The sequence below is a fragment of the Amblyraja radiata genome, chromosome 25 (assembly GCF_010909765.2).
Source record: "Amblyraja radiata isolate CabotCenter1 chromosome 25, sAmbRad1.1.pri, whole genome shotgun sequence".
NCBI lineage: Eukaryota > Metazoa > Chordata > Chondrichthyes > Rajiformes > Rajidae > Amblyraja > Amblyraja radiata.
In genome coordinates, this window is record NC_045980.1 from 30,735,115 (window position 1) to 30,755,453 (window position 20,339).

General features: G+C 40.4%; 1 protein-coding gene across 6 annotated transcripts in view; it reads left to right on the forward strand.

Moving 5' to 3' along the window:
• The window catches only part of hectd4 (HECT domain E3 ubiquitin protein ligase 4), a 180,089-nt gene that overhangs the window by 136,612 nt on the left and 23,138 nt on the right, over window positions 1-20,339 (forward strand). For all 6 annotated transcript variants that reach the window (XM_033043699.1, XM_033043705.1, XM_033043702.1 and 3 more), the window contains 13 exons: window positions 878-1,115; window positions 2,078-2,214; window positions 3,062-3,188; window positions 5,215-5,352; window positions 6,003-6,139; window positions 7,552-7,712; window positions 9,668-9,849; window positions 10,978-11,183; window positions 13,761-13,891; window positions 14,990-15,195; window positions 15,812-15,991; window positions 16,406-17,697; window positions 20,003-20,210. In XM_033043699.1, the coding sequence (XP_032899590.1) occupies window positions 878-1,115; window positions 2,078-2,214; window positions 3,062-3,188; window positions 5,215-5,352; window positions 6,003-6,139; window positions 7,552-7,712; window positions 9,668-9,849; window positions 10,978-11,183; window positions 13,761-13,891; window positions 14,990-15,195; window positions 15,812-15,991; window positions 16,406-17,697; window positions 20,003-20,210 (3,343 nt within the window). The remainder of the gene's footprint in view (window positions 1-877; window positions 1,116-2,077; window positions 2,215-3,061; window positions 3,189-5,214; window positions 5,353-6,002; window positions 6,140-7,551; window positions 7,713-9,667; window positions 9,850-10,977; window positions 11,184-13,760; window positions 13,892-14,989; window positions 15,196-15,811; window positions 15,992-16,405; window positions 17,698-20,002; window positions 20,211-20,339) is intronic.

Here is a 20,339-nt window from a genome sequence, read left to right on the forward strand (position 1 = left end):
ACATTGTTCTTAGCGGTGCTCCCTTGAAACACCTTGGGATGTTTTTCTACGTTTAAGATGGTGTACACTGTACACAAAATAAAAATACAATGTAAATTGCAACATGAGTCCTGAAAGAGCTTTAACTGGGAAAGTGACACGGTTTTAGATTGTCTTTTGAATGAGGTTTTAAAACTGAACATGTTCACTATGCACTATTTTGGAGCAGGAAAGCTTTACTATATCCCTGGACAATATATGCCTCTTAGCCAAGTTCAGAATAAAACCCATTCCAACGTGCACCCTATGTGCAGCATTTCTACCATTAAAACATAAACTACATTTTGAAAATATAATATTAGCTAGAAAGATTATTAAATGACGCAAAGTCCTATAAATGCAAAAAACAAAAGACACAAAGTGCAAAAGTAACTCAGCGGGTCAGGCAGCATTTCTGAAGAACATGGATAGATGACATTTCAGGTTGGGACTTTTCTTCAGACCCGAAATATCAATTATCTACCCACAAATGTTCTCTTGTGATGCTGCCTGACCCGTTGAGTTACCCCACACTTTGTGTCTTTCTTTTAAAATAAACTGGCATCTGCAGTTCCTTGTTTCTGTCTTATAGATGCATGACTTTCTTTTCAATTGAGAATATTCAACCATCAAATATCAAATATAAAGAATTGATGTACTTTAATGACAGTCTGGTTTTAGTTATTGAGGACCCACATTTGGCCAAATGAGGTGATACCAAGAATAAAAATAATGCATAATTTTAATTTGCGGATGCTGTCGTTGAGCTTGTCACAGCGGCACAAATCTTGTCTAATGTCATATGGAAACAGATTCACAAAGTTCTTAATGATTGTCCCTTTCTACTTGTTTTGAACAGAATACTAAAGTTCGCGCAAACTTTGGATGTCGTCCCTTTGCTTACGCAGAGGGTCAGGCACACCGGAATGCAGCTGACCTTTGTGTTGATCTGGCAGAAGAAATCAGTGCCAACTTTGAAGCTTTGCCTTTTGCCATGGCATCAGACAGCGATAACGACGCTGGTGCTAGTGTGGCGTCAGATTCAGGGTCCCATGGACCTCCCTGTCGAATTGCAGCGACTGGTGCGCCACAGCAGCGTAAGTAATATCTCCGTTATGTTATTGTTGTTACTCTCTTTTTTCCGGTTTTAATTTTTGCTCATGCGTACTAGACTGCTCACGTAGATGAATCCCAACTCCTAGGATAAAGATTATAAATAAGGCTTCCAGTCAAGTTTTTTTTTTGTGCCTGTGTCCAAAATACCATCTTGTTGCTGCACCCTCATTCTTCTAAATTCCAATGAGTATTGATCCAACCTGTTTCACCTCCCTCCATACATTAGTCACTTCATCCCACACATCAACCATCATCCCACAAATCATCTGCCAAGATAGACACAAAATGCTGGAGTAACTCAGTGAGACAGGCAGCATCTCTGGATAGAAGGAATGGGTGACGTTTTGGCTCATGACCCTTCTTCAGTCTGTGAGTCGGGAGAGGCAGATACAAAGATAAGGAAGGGTAAGATGTGAAAACGGGACATCAAAGGAGATGTGAATCAAGAAAAATATATCTCCCATCCTTGTACTTCCTCTGATAAGCAGGAGTCCTGAAGAACTTATATCTTCCTACCTGGATTCTATTCTCTCTCAATTCGTCCAGTCTCTTTCTGTCTTATGTCTTTGAACCTTCTCCGCACTGATTCCAATGCAATTATATTTTTAAACATGAAAACAATATTTGTACACACTACTCCATGTTAACGCACCAGCACCCTGTACAATAACCAAACCAAATCTATTATTATATTGCCCACACCTTGCAATATAAGCGAATATATAATTAACCTCTCTAATTATTTGCTGCACCTTCATGCCAATCTTTTTTTTTTTTTTCAAGTATCAGGATCTCCAGTTCCTATGTGCACCATTTTGTCTCTTAACGTTTAAAAATATTTTACCTTGTCATTTTTCTTATCGAATTTGAAAGTCTTGTATTTTTCCCACATTAGACTTAATCTGTAAACTTTGTCACTTAACCCTCTCTTTCTCTGTGACAGAATATGACAGTGATGCCTCCTGCCATTACAAAGTGCAACTGAGCTATGAAAATTTTTTGATATCTGGTCCATACTGCCATTTGCCAGCAGTGGCTGATGATGAAAGTGATGATGATGAAGATGATGATGTACCACGGGTAAGTCATATCCAGATTCAACATGACAAAGAAAATTAACCACTAGTTTACTTTGTAATTAAGAACCTCACATTGTCAACTTTTTAATACCCTCAACTCCACATAGAGTTACGATAAAGATTCCCAAATTCTCATGTATCATCTGGTGACGTGTACTTGCAAATAATAGTACCCTTATTCCATTGTAGTTTGTTGCCCACTGTTTCAAATTGCATTATATCTTAGTCTCATATTACATTGTTAATGTTAGAACAGTTTTTAAATTTAATTTGCTTTTTTTTTTTGGGTCATCCGTAAATTAATTGATTCTTCAAATATAATGGTATAAAAGGCCTGTCCCACTTACACGATTTTTTCGCCGACTTGCCGGCACCGTCATAGTCGCAGCAGGTCTCCGAAAATTTTCAGCATATTGAAAATCCAGCAGCGCCCAGAAAAATGTACGCCTCTTTGGGCGACTACTCACGACCATACAGGCGTCACCCCGTGACGACTATGATGGGTGACGGCAAGTTGCCGAAAAAATCGCATAAGTGGGACAGGCCCTTTAGTCTCACCGTCGGTAGTTTTCCAACGGCATTATTTGCAGCCTCCTGAAGTCAGGTGGCACCCTGGAAATGTTGCCTTTCCAGAGATAAGTGCAGTTGGTGCTAATTGTCACTTGCATACTTTCTTTATTAAGTTATTTCACGAAATAAGCACAAATGTATTAAGCTCTTTGATGGTGTTAAAAGAGGATGTACTGAAGATTTATTTGTATTGTTTTCTATATCTTATTGGAGAGTTCTGTTGGGAAACTAGATGTTGGAAACATGATTTCTGTGAATCCTTGTTTGTTCTTCTCCAGGAAGACCATTATGCACTTCTTGTCAAAGCTTGGGAAACCAAAGTCTTCCCTACGATCCGCAGACGATTCCGGAATGAAGCAGAAAGAAAATCTGGATTGGATCAGATAAAGGGTGCACTGCAACTTGGTAGGTTCCAACTGTGTATTGTGACTCATAAATAACTTTGATGAATTCTTAAAGATGAAGTGAACTTTGTTGAATGGCCACACTCTTGTTTTGAGTGCAGATGTCTGAAAGCATCTTAGTTCATAAGTGATAGGAGCAGAATTAGGCCATTCTGCCCATCAGATCTACTCCACCATTCAATCATGGCTGATCTATGCCTTTCCTAGATTAATACAGTTTGGAAACAGGCCTTTCGGCCCAACTCGCCCACACCGGCCAACCTAACCCCATTCTCCTGCCTTCTCCCCAAAACCCATGACACCTGTACTAACAAAGAATCTATATATCTCTGCCTTAAAAAGATCCATTGACTTGGCCTCCACAGTCTTCTGAGTTTCTCCACTGTTTCTTTTATTTTATACTCTTTGTTGGAGGCAGCATTGGGAACCATCTTTTGTAAATTTGCCTTTTCAATAATAGAATGCCAGTTTGTAAATAGTTGACTATAAAAGGAATATGAACTACAATTGGTATTGTTGAGTAGTAACATACATAATGCCTAATCACAGCTGCAAATACTTAGATTTACAGCTCAGTGTGGGTGAAATGGGCAACTGAGTGTTGGTGTGAAATAAAGAAATTGCTGAAAACATTATTTTGGATTTAAATGGCATTGTAACAACTCAGTATCTAAAGGACTTTGCCTAAAATGAATTATGTTGGTGTTTCATTGCTATTTTTCACTCAACCGCACAAATATTTGTTAGATGAACATTTAATTCATCTATTTTTGTTAAGGGTTGTAAGAGGGAACAGTATTGGCTAGTCCTTGTTCATCATTTAAACAACCAGATCTGCAGGATGCAACCTTGTGCCTTTTCAAAAGGGCAGTGTCATTTTATAACTTGAAACTATGTTGTTTATATTGTATTATTTAATGTTTTCATTTTTCTTGTTGTAAGGGAAGTTCCACTTAATTTTATATCCAGTCACGCCAGAAAAGAAGTGAAATCACCAGATTTTTCTAAAATGTGAAGATACAAATCGCTTATATGTAGCTAATGATTTTAATGTTGATAATAGGCCCTAAAATGCCTCACAGAATTATCAATTTTTTTGCTCAGCCATGCAGGGTGATATTTGAAGGCAAGTTTTAAAAGGCTTCTTGAAAAGAGTGCATGTCTGTCTATGTGTGTGAGAGAGAGAGGGGGGAAAAGTGTTTAGAGAAGATATTTCCCTATTCCCATATAATTGCGAAAGCAGTTTATCCAAATACTGCGGCCAGGTTTAGTAAACCCATTAACGTCAATGCAAATGCATGATTGATGTGCACATTTCACCATAGTGGAAAATCAGAGCATTAAAGGAGATACCCGATTAGAAACAGGACATGTTGGAATGCGAGCCAGGCAAGGCAGCATGTGGGAGAGGAAAGAGTTAACATTTTAGATCAATGAAATTTCATCAGATCCATGTAATGTCATTAGAATTAAGAATTATTTGGATGTTACTTCAGTCATACTCAGTAGCCTTGAGGAATTATGTGCCTTTGTGGAGGATTCACTTTCTGGAAATGCCTTTCTGATATTGTTTCATTCTTGGATGCTGACTATGATATCAAAAAGTTTATAATTTAGTAGCAGACTGATATCCACAACTTGGACAGAGGTGAATCCTGAATTGTTTCACTTGGGAATTAACATAGAAATGTGAACTTAATGTGATCTTAGGTTTTTTTTTCAGAATCGCATTTTGGTCATTCTTGCCTTTGGATAGATAGCCACGTGAAGGAGAAGGTTTAAAATCAAGTTGTTTTTTCTCTACAAGACATAGTTTAAAATGTTCCTGTTTCTTTGTTCATATTTTTCAATATGAACATTACAGGCATAACCAGCATTTATTGCCCAGTGGTAAACAAAACCAACCAACTGAACCAGCTAAGATACAGTTGCCTTGATACTCATGAATGAGTGTAATTTCAATGATGTTGTAATTGTTTTAGTATAACTGTTAAATTATCCTCACATCAATAACTGGTTTTAAATAGGTATGGTAGATATTGCTCGCCAGACTGTGGAGTTCCTGTACGAAGAAAATGGTGGCATTCCCAGGGATCTCTACCTCCCAACCATTGAGGACATTAAAGATGAAGCCAATAAGTTCACGATGAATAAAGTTCGCAAAGGTAGCTTTATTTAATTACTTGCAAAATGTTTGCCCATGCCTGAATATTGTTTTGGTCTTACACTATGCAAGCATGGATTACTTTACTTCGTGAGGAGTTGAATGCTGTGCAATCATCAGCTAACATAACCACTTCTGGCCTTATGAGGAAGGTCATTGCTGAAGTTGCTGTAAATGGCTGTACTACCTTGAGGAATTTTTGCAGTGATGTCCTGGGGCTGATGTGCTTGACCATAATCATTTTCTTTGTCTGAGGTATGACTTAAAAGATTGCAATAGTTCCTTATTCCCCATTGTCTTAAGTTTACCTGGGCTAATTAATGCTACATTCTGTCAAATGCTCCTAAAACTAAGCATCACAGAGCTACACTGACAAGTGTAAGTACCACTTGTAAGCATTGTCTGAAGCAACTTGGCACAGATAAAGTTGTCATGTTCAGGTTAATTGCTGTTCTCAGCCAGCAATGGGGATTGTGAGCATCAACAACCCAGGATAACTGTTGTTTCTGTTTATTTTCAATTATTTATCTGTTATTGGTTAATTTGGTTGCAGAGATTGCTGCATTTTTATTTGAATCTACAGTCTTCGGATGGACAAGAGGACTTGTACCAGTGCTGATTAAACCAGTGGCTTGTTCTGTCTCACTACAGGCCTGACCGTGGTGATCCGGTATCCGGACAATAATAACCTCAACAGCAGCACTGGTGGCACTGCGTTACCCAAGTTTGCTATCCGAGGAATGATGAAAACTTTTGGCTTGAATGGAGTTGTTCTTGATGTTGATACGGTAGGTTTAAAAATATTTTAAAAAACAGTCTAAATCTGATACCTTGATCTTATGAATGAGTTTCCTAGCCTATTAAATGCAATAACATGCAGAGATAAGATGTTGCATCTTCAGTAAAGACAGAGGAAGTTCTAACTGAGGGTCCTGCTTTGCAGCAAATACTTTTTGCCACTGAAATGGGGAAAAAAAGCACAACTTAACAGCACAGTTTCCAATGGTGTTAACAGCTCAGGAGCAAAACAAAATGTAATTGAGGTATCCTGGTTGTGCAGAGATTCGAAAGTCCGACAATGTGAGACCACTTGATTTCCCATTACTGTGCCAGTAATGTTTCTTTGTTGCTTGAATTAACAGGCATAGCAGAAGGGAAAGTGAGCGTACTGAAATAAAATGTGAGTTTTTAATGGTGACTCAAGGGACTTCAGATGCTGGAATATTGAGTAAAACATGAAGTGTTGGAGTATCTGTTCAGGCGGCATCTGTAGAGGACATAGATAGATGACGTTTTGGGAACAGGACCCTTCTTTGGACTAACCGGTTAATCCATGTCCTCCAGAGACGCTACCTGACCTGCTAAATTATTCCTGTACTTTAGGTTTTACTGTGAGTTTTTAATGTTGTCGTTAGCAATTCCTGCTACCAGTGTGTTTAGGAACAGTACCCATATTATCTAGTAGTAGGAAGTAAGCATTTCAAACCCATTCTTCACAATACTTTCAAGAGAGAGCTAGATAGCGGAGTCAGGGGATATGGGGAGAAGGCAGGAACGGGGTACTGATTGGGGATGATCAGCCATGATCACATTGAATGGCGGTGCTGGCTCGAAGGGCTGAATGGCCTACTCTGAACCTATTGTCTATAATAAAATTTGGAATTAGCCCTTTTTTTCCAGTTTTAAGAAAGTTGAGTGGCTTCAGGCAATAGTAGTATAGAGCAGCTAGACGATGCCCAAAGTGTCCTTCCTGCTGCCAATATCACTGGAGCAGTGACAAGGATATTTTAATGCGTTCTTTAGAACAGCTTAATAACTTTACAGACTGAGTAGGAAGGAAATGCAGATGCCGGTTTACACCGAAGATAGACACGAAATGCTGGAGTAACTCAGCGGGTCAGGCAGCAGCATCTCTTGAGAAAAGGAATAGGTGACGTTTCAGGTTGAGATCCTTCTTCAGACTTCTCATGACTGAAGAAGGGTCTCGACCCAAAAAGTCAGCTATTCCTTTTCTCCAGAGATGCTGCTGCCTGACCCGCTGAGTTACTCCAGCATTTCGATGATCCACAGTTAGGAATATCTTTGAACTCAGCTGTTCATTCTGGAACCTCAGTTGCTTTAATTCTTTTTTACACATAAAATAACGCTGGTTTTCTTACCATTGCAAAATGTATTCTCCATTCTTTCTTCCACAACTTAGGCTAATGAATTGGTTCAGGTGGAGACATATTTACGAAGTGAAGGTGTGCTAGTTCGTTATTGGTATCCAATTGACATGCTGGAGCACCCTCCCACGGGATACAGACGCACAGCGGCTTATGGACTGGTCACTCTGGATAACACAAACATCCAAATTCACAGGCAAGCTCTTTCAGAATAAAGTGTAATCCTTGGAAATCCATCGCTGAATTTAAAGAATTAAAACCAATGTCTCCCATCTGAACAATATTATTTCACATTCTTGATTAGTACAGGTGTCCGAGGTTATGTGGAGATGGCAGGAGAATGGGGTAGGGAGGGAGAGATAGATCAGCCATGATTGAATGGCGGAGTAGAATTGATGGGCCGAATGGCCTAATTCTACTCCTATTCCTTATGACCTCATGACCTTATGCTGAGCACCTTTGTCCACTAGCTATCCTTTAAAACCTGGGTTAAATTAAATTGATGATTCTATAGAAGATTACATTTTCCAGGTTGGATTGATGTTTGATAATCCAATGTAAATTTGATATTTTGTCAATGTTTAATTCCACTTTGCCTATTGATCAGTTTTAAAATATATTAAGTAGCCACTTGGTCAGGTTAAATTGACGTTGTTTTTATCAGACAACAAAGCTATACTTCTATAGCTATTATTAACATTGGCCTCACGTTCACAGCATGACTTCCTCTGGCCGATGCCCTCCCCGCTCCCCATCCTATAACTACAGCTGTCACACCATTGTTGAGAAAACAATTTTTATTTATTTATTTATTTATTTTTTTCGGACAGAATAAAAGAATAAAAAGCAAATGTGAAACAGCATACAAAAAAACAAAACAAAAATATTTATAAAGTGTCATAAACAATATCTATAAATAAATGAAATCATATATGTCCGAAAAGGAGCAGGAAGAAGCCAAAGCTTATTAATTCCCACCCCTTATTCAACTGCTTGTAATTATCTCATACAATGCATTCTACGTTTTACTTCATCGAACCAAAAATTGTAGATAATAAAAAATAAAGTTTTTAATTGGACCTTTGAGAGAAAAGGTAAAAATCATAGGCAATATTATTTTGGAGGGAAAAAAAGTATTAATGATTCAGGGTGACAACATCAGTGGCTGTAAGTAAGCCATTTTTACCATGAACATAGCCATTTAAATGCTCGGTATTCGTTTAGTTTTAGATCTCCCTTCTCCCCTTCTTTTTAAACTAATTTATAAATAAAAATAAAGTTGTAACAGATCGTTTTATTGTTTTAGACTATTTTCGTTCTTCGTGTTCTTCACACCAAGAAACTTCTAGTTTTTCCCCATGCTCGTTAACATAGTTAAATATTGTTAATATTCAGTGCTTACAGATTTATAGTGGAGATTCTCATATGATAGTCAGGAGAGGGGAATCCATTATTTTTTAAACATTTATCAATAACATGTTGAAGTGGTCCAAGTAAACGTGAGATCTATGAATATACCTGTAAATTAGATTTTTATATATAGAATTATCCCCTCATTCTTAATGATGCATAATCCAGTGTAAATTTGAAAGCACGAGCTTGAGACTTATTTGTTTTTTTGCCTTAGTTGTTTATCTCTCTTCCATGCCCCTTCCCTTCTGACACCCACCTCATCCCAATATACTAATATGGTCCTAACCACTAATTTTGTCCCGCCCACTCCCCTGACATCAGTCTGAGGAAGGGTCTCAACCCGAAACGTCACCCATTCCTTCTCTCCAGAGATGCTGCCTGTCCTGCTGAGTTACTCCAGCATTTTGTGCCTACCTTCGATTTAAACCAGCATCTGCAGTTCTTTCCTACACATACTAATACAGTCATTCAGTCTAAGTTCAATGAATTCTGTGAGCAAAATGGAGGATGAGAAGTGAATGCTGAAGGTGCCAGGTATATTTCCATGCTTCTATCTCTTAAATGGTGTGACTAGTATAACGAGGACTATGCATTGCAAACTTCTACATTTACCAACTAAGCAGTTGGTAATTGCCCAAGCAGTGCAAATTGTTTAATAATTAGGCTATTATATGAATATATTTATACTTGGTGCCCCATTTTTTTCCCCCAACTTTCTTCTTGTGCTGTTGTTCGCAGAGAGTTGCTACGCTGTGAAGCTTCCCTAGCTAGGCTGTACTGTCGTATGGCTTTGCTCAACATCTTTGCTCCTAAGTGTCCACACACGTTTACTCGGCTCTTCCACATCCCCGCGGTGCGTGATATAACACTGGAACATCTGCAGCTTTTGTCCAATCAACTTCTGGCTCCACCACTTTCAGGTTGGTGTTATCAAACTGACATGAAGTTGAAAGATAAACTACGTATGTAACTGTAGACAGATGTGCATAATCAGTTTGTCTAATTTCAACAAATTAGGAAGCAAACAAGTTTGAAGTCGGTTCTTGATCTTAAAAGATAGTTATACAAACTTTATAGCCAGTTAATTAAAAAAAGTATACTGTGTGAATTTACAGAATGATGGAGACTAACATTCCAGATTCTATGCATTGTGGAGTTAACCAATATTGGCCAAGGCAGTATTTGAAGCATTAATGCTCTCTCCGGTGACCATGTTTGGGAGCACCCATGAGAGCAAGGTAGAACTTGATTGTGCATTATGTGGTTACGCGTGTAGCCCACACACACTGCTTAGTGACATTAGGATTTTTTTTTCTGAGGGAGTATTGTAATAGCCATGTATTTGTACCTTAACCACCTTCATAAAATTAAAAAAAAATCTGAAGTAAGATTAAATAATGTTACATTTGTGAACAAATTTCTAAGTGGGAGTAATATAGATTCAAAACGTCCTGCATTCTTAAGCATATTTTTATCTCCTGAAAGTTATGTTTTTGTTCAATGTTTATTTTACTGGGGAAAATTTATAAGCAACATAGGATTCTATCCAATTTAATGCCCATTTATCTATTTGTATGTTGTATATAGTGGGGCAGTAGACTGATGTCCTAGCAATGCACTGAAGTTGTACTATAGCTCTGGCAGATAGGTAAAGGAGAATCCTAGGAGATTCCATAAGTATATTCTGATCAAAAGGGTAACTCGTGAGTGGATAGGTCTCCTTAAGGATCAATGTTATTGTCTATATGTCAAGCCACAGGAGATGGGTGAGATCTTAAATGGCTATTTCCCATTTGTATTTACTGTGAAGAAGGTTGTGTATGCTAAAGAATTAAAAGAATGAATAAGCACATCTTGGATATAGCACCAGGAAAATCTGATTGACCAGCTATGGATTAAATGTGTCCAGTAGTCAGCAAACCTGCTTTTGGCCTACTGTTGGTTGGTTGGTAGCCTGCCACTAGACTTAAACTGTTCTGGGCTTGTTCTGCAAGATTTCAGTGTAAAGATTTGGTGAATTTTACCTGTGTCCTTCCCTTCTTCTGCAGATGGAACCATCAGCTCTGATTCAATTCTTCTGGCTCAGTCCCTCCAGCATTGTAACCAGGGTCAGAACTGCTCTCCCACTGATCTCTTCTACCAGGGCAATTCCAATTCCATCAGGGAATGGCTCACAGTTGCCATAACCCGAGCCTTACACCAGGGTGAAGACAGTTTGTTGGAGTTAACAAAACAGATCTGCTCTTTCCTGCAGGTACAGCTCCCATGATTTCCATTTGCAAACCCATGTTCTATATGTTTCACTTATGATTTTAAGATGCCCCTCTAGTTAAGTCAAGTCAAGTCACATTTATTTATATAGCACATTTAAAAACAACTCTCGTTGGCCAAAGTGCTTTACATTTGTTATAAGAATAGCACAACAAAACAAACGACATACATATATACATGTAGCCCTCACTCAGAGGACGTCAGGAAAGGCTTGGAGTATAGATAAGTCTTTAGTCTTGACTTAAAAGAGTCGATGGAGGGGGCAGTTCTGATGGGAAAGGGGATGCTGTTCCACAGTCTATGGGGCTGCAACCGCAAAGGCGAGGTCGCTCCTGAGCTTATGCCTAGACCGTGGGATATTCAGCAACCCCAAGTCGGCCGATCTGAGGGGCCTGGAGGTGGAGTGGTGGGTGAGAAGACTTTTTATGTAGGTGGGGGCAAGCCCATTGAGGGCTTTGTAGACATGGAGGAGGATCTTGAAGTTTATACGGAACCGCACAGGGAGCCAGTGGAGAGAGGCCAGGATCGGGGTGATGTGGTCCCTTTTTCGGGTGCCCGTCAGGAGTCTCGCTGCGGCGTTTTGGACCAGTTGCAGGCGGGACAGGGAAGATTGGCTGATGCCAGTGTAAAGGGAGTTGCAGTAATCTAGGCAGGAGGAGATGAATGTGTGGATGATCTTTTCCAGGTCATCAAACTGGAGGAATTGTTTTATTTTAGCTATCGTCCGAAGCTGAAAGAAGCTAGGTTTTACCACGGCATTGACTTGTTTGTCAAATTTCAGTGCTGAGTCAAATATCACGCCAAGGTTTTTGACGTGAGGTTTTAGTGAGGTAAGGCTTCCAAGGCTGCCTGCTATCATTTTGATTGAGTCCGAGGGGCCGAGAAGGATGACCTCAGACTTACTCTCGTTTAGTTGGAGGAAGTTCTGGGCCATCCAACACTTTATATCCTCGAGGCAGTGGGTAAGGTTAAACAGATTTGATTGGTTTTTGGGCTTCAGGGGGAGATAGAGTTGGGTATCGTCTGCGTAGCAATGGAAGGAAATGCCATGCCTTTCAATGACTTGACCGAAGGAGCATATACAGGGAGAAGAGAATGGGGCCAAGGATGGAACCTTGTAGAACCCCACAGCAGAGATTAGCTGGGGAGGAGAATGAGTTGCCTATGTTAGTCGAGAAACTCCTACCTTTGAGGTAGGAGATGAACCAGCTCAGGGCAGTGCCTCAGCGCAGTGCCATCAATACCAACCCCGTACCGGAGACAGTCAATTAGGATGGTGTGGTCGACAGTATCAAATGCTGCACTGAGGTCAAGAAGGAGCAGAATTGCTCTAGTTGCTGCTTCATTGTTTATCGTATAAGGAGAAACTAAGTTGCAGCCAAAAGCAATTGTGCAAAACAAAACTCATCACGTGAAAGGAAACAAAAAGTGGATATTAAAGAAGAAACAATAATGGAAGAAGGATTGCAGTTGTTTTTGAAATATTGAGAAATTGTGTGAATAGAATATGGATGAAATATTAATTGCAGCACATGAATGATGAGGCTTTCTCAAAGTTCAGTTATCAGAATTGGGAGTTGTCAATCATTGGTGTCATCATGACTCGTTGAAATAATCTATGACACTACCTCCTTGTGGGTTCTCAGGATAGAGTTGTGAAAATAGTTGATCATTCTAACCTGTTCAGAAATCAGATAGAATGGCATGCTGAGAGTGGATGGACCTAACTTCTGATACTGATTTCTCCTTGCTAGAAGAAACCTCTACCAATTATGCTGAGACTATTGCTATAAATACAGCATGTATTAATTTATTTATAAAGGCAAGATATTCTCATACTTCACTACTGTTTGGGTTCACAGTTATATAGCAGAGCCAAATCGCATGTCCCAATCTCACAATATATAATTAATGCTATATATTAATTACAGGGGAAAAAAATCTGCTTATTCCAGTTTGCACCCAACTTGGTGCAAGTACTGATATCCTGTCACAATGCTGGACTAATATAAAATAATTTCTCGTAAGAGACATAGAAACATAGATAATAGGCGCAGGAGTAGGCCATTCGGCCCTTCGAGCCTGCACCGCCATTCAATATGATCATGGCTGATCATACAACTCAGTATCCTGTGCCTGCCTTCACTCCATACCACCTGATCCCTTTAGTCACAAGGGCCACATTACAAGCGAACATTACCAATACCTCAACTTAAAGGTGCACGGTAGAGAAAAATCTTGACTTTATTTTGCAATTATACAAGAGAACTGATGACTGATTCACCCCTACAAACATGGAATGCTGCCAATACTGAAGATTAGGAGTTTAAGATGAAAGATTTGAACTTTTTTTCAAAGATTTGAGATGAAATTAAAAAAACCATAAACTATGTATCGTATTCTGTGCTTTTTAAGTTTTCTATTTGTGATCAATTAATTTAGCATTCCGGTGTTATGTAGTCACGGTGTGTTGCTACAATTTGTGGTTTAAATTGCAACTTCAGTGATTGCACAGATGTTTAATAACAAATAAAACTAGCACTTTTCTTTTGCACTGCAGCATTCACCAGAACAGTTTCCTTCGGAAGAGTTCCCAGTGACCGAGTCGAAAGTGAGCATGGACGTGCATTTTCCCGGAGCTGCCTTTGTAATGGTCTCATGCAAGGAAAGTGCGGCAGGGTTTCGGAAAGAGTAAGCATGGTTTTATTGTGATGCACAGAATAGTTATGTCGGGCAAGTTTTTTAATATTTAAAACTTTACAGTGCACCCCTAAGTTATGTTATCAAGGGTAAGGTTGTCCTGCTGAACCATGTGAAACATCTTGGTCTTTCTCCGGGGTTTCATGGACTTGTTCACAGAGTTGTTATCTAACTCTGGGTTGGATTGCAGCGCCACAAAATGAAGAGCAAAATTCCAATGTGATGCATACGCAGTTATTAATTTTGCCATCCCCTGGTCTTAGTTTAAAATTTACTTTGATAAATATGCAGCTGTTGCCCAATCTCACCAGTGTTTTAGTTGATGTTGCTCGATTTCTTTGCTGCCAGACAAACAATGTGTCGTTCAGTTGTCACTTGCTGCTTGTCATTTCTGAGATTTGACTCTTATTAAGCTGAAATGGATGAGAGATGCCACCTCAAGGCAAACCAGTGAATAACAAAACTAACAGCCCAGTTGTTGCTTTTTAATGAGTGATTGTATCTGAAATTGGCTGCAGGAAACAGCAAATTATCTTAATGTTCGATGGAAAATCCCCCAGTATTTGACCTATTAACCAAAATATTTTCCATCTTGGAAGGGTGGCATAGTCAAGCAAGCAGGGCGGCACAGTGGCGCAGCTGGTAGAGCTGCTGCCTCAGTGGCAGAAACCCATGTTTGATCCTGACCTCGGATGCTGTCTGTGCAGATTCCCCTGAGACCGCGTGGGTTTCGGGTGCTCCAGTTTCCTCCCACATCCAAAAGATATGTGAGTTTGTAGATTAATTGACCACCTGGTGCGGTGCTGGTGGTCAATTGCCGCTAGTGTGTAGGGAGTGGATGTGAAAGTGGGATAACATTAACCAATGTGATCAATGTTTGGTGTCAACTTTATGGGCCGAAGGGCTGATTACCATGCATTATCTTTCAATCAATCTGTGAAATTAAGGGGTTTGGTAAGTAGATGTATAAAAATCTTAACAGAAGTTTGACTGGCATTTTTTTTAAATGGGAGCTACTCACTCATTAAATAGTAAAATTAGGTGATATTCCAGCTATGCACTAACTTAATCACCATTCTTATTGTTTAGTTCCTCTTTGTACAAGGCTCCGTGGGTGAGAGTGCTGGTATATGGATTGGGTCACAAAGTGCGGAAAAATGGACAACTTAGCCTGACGGAAACCGTGTGTTATCCAAAGGATGCATCACCCACCAACACTGGTCTCACTCCACCCCCCACCACAAATCAGTATCCCTCTGTCGTCATCCCTACTGACAAGCTGCACGTGAAACTAGGTACTCTGAACAGCTCTGCAACTCTTCCAATAGATATAAATTACCTGAGTGTTTGAATGACTTGTTATTGACAAAAACTCAAAAGTGCAATGTTTCCGTTAAATAGGCCGGCTGATTGTGAGACCACATCTGAAGTACTGCATGCAGTGTTTGTCTCTTTAAACAGGAATAAATGGATGTTGGAAGCAGTTCAGGGAAGATTTACTGGACTATTGAGCAAAAATCAAAGTGCTGGAGGAAATAAAGTAATGCACAGATCACCTTTCCAGTTGAAACCCTTCAGTTGAGACTGATAACTGGAATGGGTGGGTTATAATATGGAACTATCTTGGACAGCTCGGCTTGCACCTGCTAGAGTTTAGATGACTGAGGATTAATTGGAATATAGTTTCGGGAAGCTACATGCGGAGAGGAGTTTCTCCATGTAGGAGAACCTACAACTGGGGTCACTGTTTCAAAAACGGGTTTCCCATTTAAAATAGAAATCTCCATAAACAATTTCTCTCCCCTTCCTGATGGATCTGTTCTCTGATTCTTCCAAGTGTGGACTTGAGCTTGCTTTCTGTAGTTTCTCTCAGCAAATTATTTAATTAGGTTTTGAATTTCATCTTCCCAGGTGTCTCTCCGCCACCTGGTGCGGTGCTGGTGTTGAACTCATTGCCTCTGGAATTTCCTCTGGCAATGGCATTTGCTGAACAGTTGCTGACATGGAAGCTGCAGGAAAGAGACGAGAAATCTGAAGACGAGCTTGACGCTATTCCTGGATCCGTTCTCCTGCAGATCGTTGAGCTGTTCGGTAAGACAAATTGCCATAAATGGATCCATATATCGTTTATTCGTAAAAATATGATTTATTTTTATATGCAATAATAATTTCCAGACCTTGACACTTAAGCAAATCTACATATCTGTTAGTTCACCAAAACAAAATGGTAACTTTTCATTGCTTTTGAGAAATAGCAAGTCTTCAGTGCCATATAGTGCACAGGAGCGACAAGAATAAGCTTTTAGTTGCACCTGATGATATAATCCCGTATCTACCCAGGCATATTTCAGCTGGCTGCCGATAATGGATGGTGTTTAAGAACACTAACATAAGCTGAATTGTGCTATTTCCCTTCTTGGTTGTGGAGGGCAATGTAGAAGTGGATTAAGGCGAATGCACTTTAATGCTTTATTTTCTACATTTGATTACTTCCCAAATTCATAGCTAACCTATTGTGGACAACAGACCTTGCCCCCAGCATAAAGGAGATGGTATTCCACCTCGTGGCTGAACTGTTGCGGAAAATTCACCAGCTCGAGCAAAAGAAGAATCCATCTGGCCTCTCATCATCTATTGCCATCCAATTAAATCCATGCCTGGCTGTTCTGATGGCAATTCAAACTGAGCTCCGCAAACTCTATGATGAAGAAACGCAAAACTGGGTAACTGGGAACAGTTCTGGTATCGGGATTGGTGTGACTGACCAGGGCCGTTTCTCCATCTACTTCCATGCTTTGATGGAGATTTGTCTTGCAGTTGCAGAAGTAACACTGCCCATCAACGTGAGCACGGCAATAAATGTGATGACCTCCACAAGCGCACCGAGCCTCAGTGATTCCTCTTCCTCCTCCTCCTCCTCACCAGGGCAGACGCCACAGAGCCCAAGCTTGCTCTCCAAACGGAAAAAGGTCAAAATGAAACGCGAGAAGACGACGGCGACAGGGAAGCGGCTCACCTCACGTGGCAGTGAAAGCGACACCTCAATCCTGAATATTAGCGGAAGTAAACCTGAAGATATGCTGTGGTTCCACCGAGCACTGACGTTACTCATGATCCTCCGTCATCTGACAAAAAAGGACCCTCAGGGACAAGGAATGACAAACGACGCCATTGCAGATGCCTGTCAAGCTTTGGTCGGCTCCACCTCCCATAGCAGGTTGCTGGTGATCTCGGGCATTCCAACACATCTTGAGGAATGCATCGTCCGCACTGCCATTCGCAGGGCGTGCAGTGCGCACGGTGGCATATTCAAAGATGAGATTTACATCCCACTACAAGATGATGACCCCAAGAGTTTGAAGGTGAAAGCTGACGGCAAGTTGGAACTGGATAAGTCGACAACAGTCAACAACATGGACAACTTGGATGTAAGCAGCGGCAGCAGTGTGACACCAGCTATGAGTATGAGCGCATCCGCCTCTACTAGTCAGACCTCAATTTGCAGCTCCCAGTGTGTTTCTCGGACAGCGAGTGATCTTTCCGTAGACCAGTTTCAAGCAAGTCATGACCAGCCTGCTCCACAGGGCATGATTGATCCCCACACAGTGTCCAGCCAGGAAAGCCTGGACTTGTCTCTGTGCAGCACAGGAAGTCTAGGCAGTCTCGGTAGTCTCGGAGAACCCTTGGACAGTGCGGACTCAGCTTCCATCTCAGACGTTGGATCAATGTACACAGTCACATCACTAGACAACAACCCACTTGTGTCACGGTCCATCAAAGGTTATGCCATCGTCGAGGTAAGGTTAGGGTTTATTATCTTGATTTTAGATTATGGTTTCTAAAAAGCACAATAGTTTTGCATCACATTAGTCACGGGCAACTAGCAAAACAATTTACATTTTAAAATTAATTGTGACATTGTTTTCTTTTATTGAAACTATTGAATTAGCTTAAAGTACCAATTCAAGCTTACACTCGGATTCATGACATCTGTGAATGCTTATATTTATCTGATTTATTTGGAGTGTTTAAATTGCAATGCAATTTTATTGTACATTTATATTATGCAATTATAACAAATGCAATTATATTGTTCAAAGTCATCCAACTAAAATGGTAATATTTGTTATTTTGTTTGATGGAATTGAGATTTGGCTGATTTTTAATCTATCTATGGTATGATAGTATCAAGTAACATTCATAAGTGCAATATAGAAATTTGGGGAAATTGTTGACAATTTTTATGATTTATAACAGACTCGTGATTTATGAAATATTTATAGTTCTTTATTACGTCACAATTCAGCTGCTTACAGTGCAACAGAATAAGTGCAACTTATTTCTGAAATTAAAATTTTGAAAGAATTTGGTTACTATAAGACCAACTCACACTTGTTTCCTGCACATGTCCCAAGATTGCTCCAACCATTCATGATGCTGAGGTTTGAGTTTAACTCTTGCCTTGGCCATCCTGGGAAACGGGCCCACGAACTGTACCTGGGCCTTGGTGATAGGCCTCACCACCAGACCACCATGATGGCCTTTTGGTTATTCATATTGTGAGAGGCCTTCCAAACTCTGGCAATCAGTGATATATAAAAAGGTTCAAATACATTTAAATAATTGCAAGATATCATTTTTTTTTTAAACTTATTTAATTATTATTATTATTATTGCTTTATTTATATAGCACATTTTAAGTCAACTTCCATTGACACCAAAGTGCTTTACATAAATTAAATAATAAGTTTACATACAAACCATAGAAAAAGGTTAAAAATAAAGAAAGAAAGAAAATGGACACAACACATTATAGAGTTCAACACAAACATCCCCCCACAACAGAATCAAAAATTTCCACTGTGCGGAAAGGCAACAGAAAGTTAAGTCCTCTTCCTCTGAAACACCCGAGGTCGGGGCCCATTTGTGGCCTTGCAGCCAGTCCGATGATTTTCAGGGCCCTCTTGCCGTGAAGATGGAACACTGGCGTCGGGTGAAATAATTCCTCAAGCGGCTTGGAAAGTCTGGAGCGGCTGCCTCCTCCCCGGAGACCGGGGCACTCGTAGACTTCAGGCCGCGCCGACCCCGGCGAACTCGATCCCTGGCTCTGCGGCGCTCCAAATCCAGCGCCGCCCGCGGCCGGACGCCCGCAGCCCCAGCTCCGCGATGTTTGGATCGACGGCCACAGCTCTCCGGAGCTTACCGCACGGCGACCCGGCAAGGCATCGCCCGCTCCGTGGCTCCGCTCCGTGATGGTGTCCTTGCGCTGCGCCGCCGCCGAAGCTGTAGTCCCGGCCGGTCCCGACAGGAAACGCCGCTCCATTCTCGATGGTAGGCCGCGAGGAAGGGGCGAAGAAGCAGCTCGGAGGGATGCTGCCTCTCTGACCAGGTAGGGGACTAAGAATTAAAGTTTCCCCCTTCCCCACCCCCACCCACCACATAAAAGACCTCCACTAACATTTTGGACAGGACTTAAAATAAAAAAAAGGTGAAGAGACGGACTGCGGGCAGGCTGCCATACACAGACGGCGCCCACTCCCGCTCATCCGCCACCTTGGACCTTAATGAATATAAAGAAACAACACATTGAAATATAAATTAAAATCACATATTTTTCAACTTCCTTGTGATATTATTAATAAAAATAAAACAACCACTTACTAACTCATACCCTTTAAACCCAGCTGCCTTATTTCTAGGTCTTAAAATGGCTGCCAGATTAAATGATAAAGTTGCTGCTGATAGAAAGGCAGTATTCAGATTTATTCACTAGTTGTCTTGGATCACAAGCACAGAACTCAATTGTGATGTTTATTCACTTTTCCTCTGGCTAGGCTAGGCAAATCTGGGACCTTTATGATAAGTTTGTAAAAGGACCTCTAAAATATTCCTCATAAAACATCTTGCTGATCTGTACCCTTTCTGCTATCTTGCAAATAACAGAACCTGGAGGATAGCGACCACCTGCATGAGTTAACACCTTCAAAGAATCACAGCGTTAAACCATTACTCCTTGCAGTATTCTGCCTTAGAAACTGAAGATTAATGTTTTGTAAATAACCTATTTTGGATCATGTGGTGATGATTTATTTTTAAATGTAGGTAAGAGCAAGGGCAAAGATTGAAAAGGTTCGTGCCAGTCTGTTCAACAGCAGTGATTTAATTGGATTGTCTAGTTTGGAGGGAGAGGATGAATTGATGGAGATGTCAACAGAGGAGATTTTAACCGTGTCTTCCGTAAATCAGAGCTTGTTTGACACCCAGGGTAGTTCGGCGTTGGAGGATTATTTCACTGAGAAACTAATAAAAGGTAAGCAAAAGGGCTGGCTGACTGAGATTCGTAAAGTCATCTACTTAACGACATAAATTTTGTGCTGCACCACACTATAATAAGTAGTGGGATTGATTTTTCTCTTGTGCACAATACACGTTTTATTTT